This window comes from Chelonoidis abingdonii, chromosome 14 (genome assembly GCF_003597395.2).
Source record: "Chelonoidis abingdonii isolate Lonesome George chromosome 14, CheloAbing_2.0, whole genome shotgun sequence".
In the NCBI taxonomy this organism is placed as follows: domain Eukaryota; kingdom Metazoa; phylum Chordata; order Testudines; family Testudinidae; genus Chelonoidis; species Chelonoidis abingdonii.
Window position 1 is genome coordinate 37,589,671 of NC_133782.1, and position 2,097 is coordinate 37,591,767.

At 68.6% G+C, this 2,097-nt stretch overlaps 1 protein-coding gene across 1 annotated transcript in view; it reads right to left on the minus strand.

The window, feature by feature from the left end:
* Positions 1-1,078: 1,078 nt before the first annotated feature.
* Positions 1,079-2,097, minus strand: part of PRMT5 (protein arginine methyltransferase 5) — a gene marked incomplete at its 5' end in the record, with an annotated part of 15,563 nt that continues 14,544 nt past the window's right edge. The window contains 3 exon segments of the mRNA XM_075072102.1: positions 1,079-1,181; positions 1,466-1,564; positions 1,762-1,996. Of these exon segments, the coding sequence (XP_074928203.1) occupies positions 1,093-1,181; positions 1,466-1,564; positions 1,762-1,996 (423 nt within the window).

The following is a 2,097-nucleotide window of genomic DNA, read 5'->3' on the forward strand; positions in this document are numbered from 1 at the left end:
GTGGGGGGGGGGGGGGGGCTTCAGGAACGAGCAGGGGACAGAGCCAGATTACTCTGGCAAGACAGCCCTCAGGTCTCTAATTCTGGCTGGGTGTATTCCCGGAGGTTTCATCACGCACATCGCTAATTAACAATCACTATTTAATTCCTTGAGACTCAAGACCAATCCTGGAGAGCTGGCTACCCTGGATGTCCTGGGGCGGGGCCTGGGCAGGGTGGGGCGCAGGGCCTGGGGCAGTACCTTGCCGACGGCGGAGAAGAAGTCCTCCAGGTCGCGGGGGCGGATGCGGGCGGCCAGCTGCATACAGAAAACGGTGCGAGCATCCCGCTCCTCGGGGCTCAGGCTGCCCAGCGCCTCCCTGCAGGATGGGGTGTCAGGGGGGCTGGCCGGGGCCCCCGACTCTTCCCCCCGCTGCACTCCCCCAGCCAGAACATCCCCCAGCTCCACTCCTCCCCAGGGCCCTTCAGGCCAGACCCCCCCTCCCAGATCCATCAGCACCGCCACTCCCCCCCATCAGACCCCAGGATAGACCCCCGTCAAGATCACTCCCCCAGCCCCCATCTCCGCTCCCCAGCTCCATGCCCAGCCCCCTACTCACCGCACAGGGCTTTTCTCCCGGTACAGGGGGCTCTTACTGTGTCCAAAGCGGCGCCTGGGGGGCAGACACCAGGTCAGGGCCTTGGGGCAGGGGCAGAGGCAATGGCTGGGTTCCCCGGGGGCTGCAATGGGAAGGGGGTGGGGTCCCCTGGAGTAGGGGAGAACAGGGGTCGTTGTGAGGGTGGGGCCTAGCTGGGGAGCTGTTTCCCACACCCAGGGATAGGCCTGGCCAGGGCCTTCCTTACCTGGGGGTGGAGCCTCACTCTCCCAGCTGTGGGGCTTGGCCAGGGGACGGAGGTTGGCTGGGGAGGTCCTCACTCACCTGGGGGTGGAGCCTCATTCCCCCCAGGGGAAGAATTTAGCCAGGGGGCGGGGTCTCACCTGGGGGGTGCAGGACAGGGCTAAGAGCAGGGTCTCTGTTCCGGGGGCAGGGCCTGGCCAGGGGCGGGGTCTCTCCCAGGCCAGTCCCCACTGAGCCCCGCCAGCCCCCCAGACTCACATGCCCGGAGAGGAGAAGAGCCCTGAGAGCTGGAGACACTGCGATGCCAGCGTCTGCGAGGCCAGGTTCAGCGCCGGGCTCAGGGCTGCGGGGGAAGAATTGGTCAGAGGGGCCCACATGGAGCCCCAGGCCCCCCCAGCCCTGTTCCGGGCGAGGTGGCCTGCAGGAGACTCCATGTGACTGGGCCCACCCCCTGAACTCCCCAGTGCTCAGCGCCAAGCAGCGGGCCAGGCCAGGACCCCCTCGGTGGGAGGTGGGGAGGGACGCGCCAGCCAGGAACTGGTCCTGCTGAGGGGGCCAATAGGGGCTGTTTCCCTGGCTGTGGGGACACGGGGGGACATCCCCACCCCCACCCCAGCTCCCCATTACCTGTCAGGGCGGCAGGGTTCAGGGCGCTCAGTGGGATGGCGCCATTCAGTTGCAGGGCGGCCTGAGCCGCAGCAGCAGCCGGCAGTTGGATCCCGGAGCCTGGGGGGCAAAGAGGGGGGTCGTCAGGGGGACAGATGCGCACCCCAAGCCCCTCCACCTCCCTCTGCGAGCCTGGGTCCCAGCTGGGTTCAGGGCACATGGGGCCACTCCCCGCCTTCAACCAGGAGCCCCCCACCAGGCCCAGGAACCCACCCCCCTGCCCAGGCCAGGACCCTCCCCCAGCTGCGGTCCCCCACCTTCAGCCAGCTTGGCCAGCAGCTGCAGGCCCCCGCCGGCGCCAGGCTCAGGCTCCTCGGGGCCCTCGGGGAAGGAGATGTCCGTGGTCCCATCCAGCCGCTCGGTGACGTGCCCCAGACGCATGGGGCGCCCGGCCAGCTCGAACCCGTTCAGCTGCTCCAGCGCCCGGCGGGCACACTCTGCCTCCGCGAACTGCGGGGGGCAAGGCCAAGGGTGGTGGTGAAGCCGACCTGACTGCAGGGCAGGGGGTTACAACTAGGGGAGGGGCGGGGGGGCCAGGACTGGCCCAGCAGGGGGAGGTAGGATGAGTGAATTGCATGGCCTGGCTTTGGAGG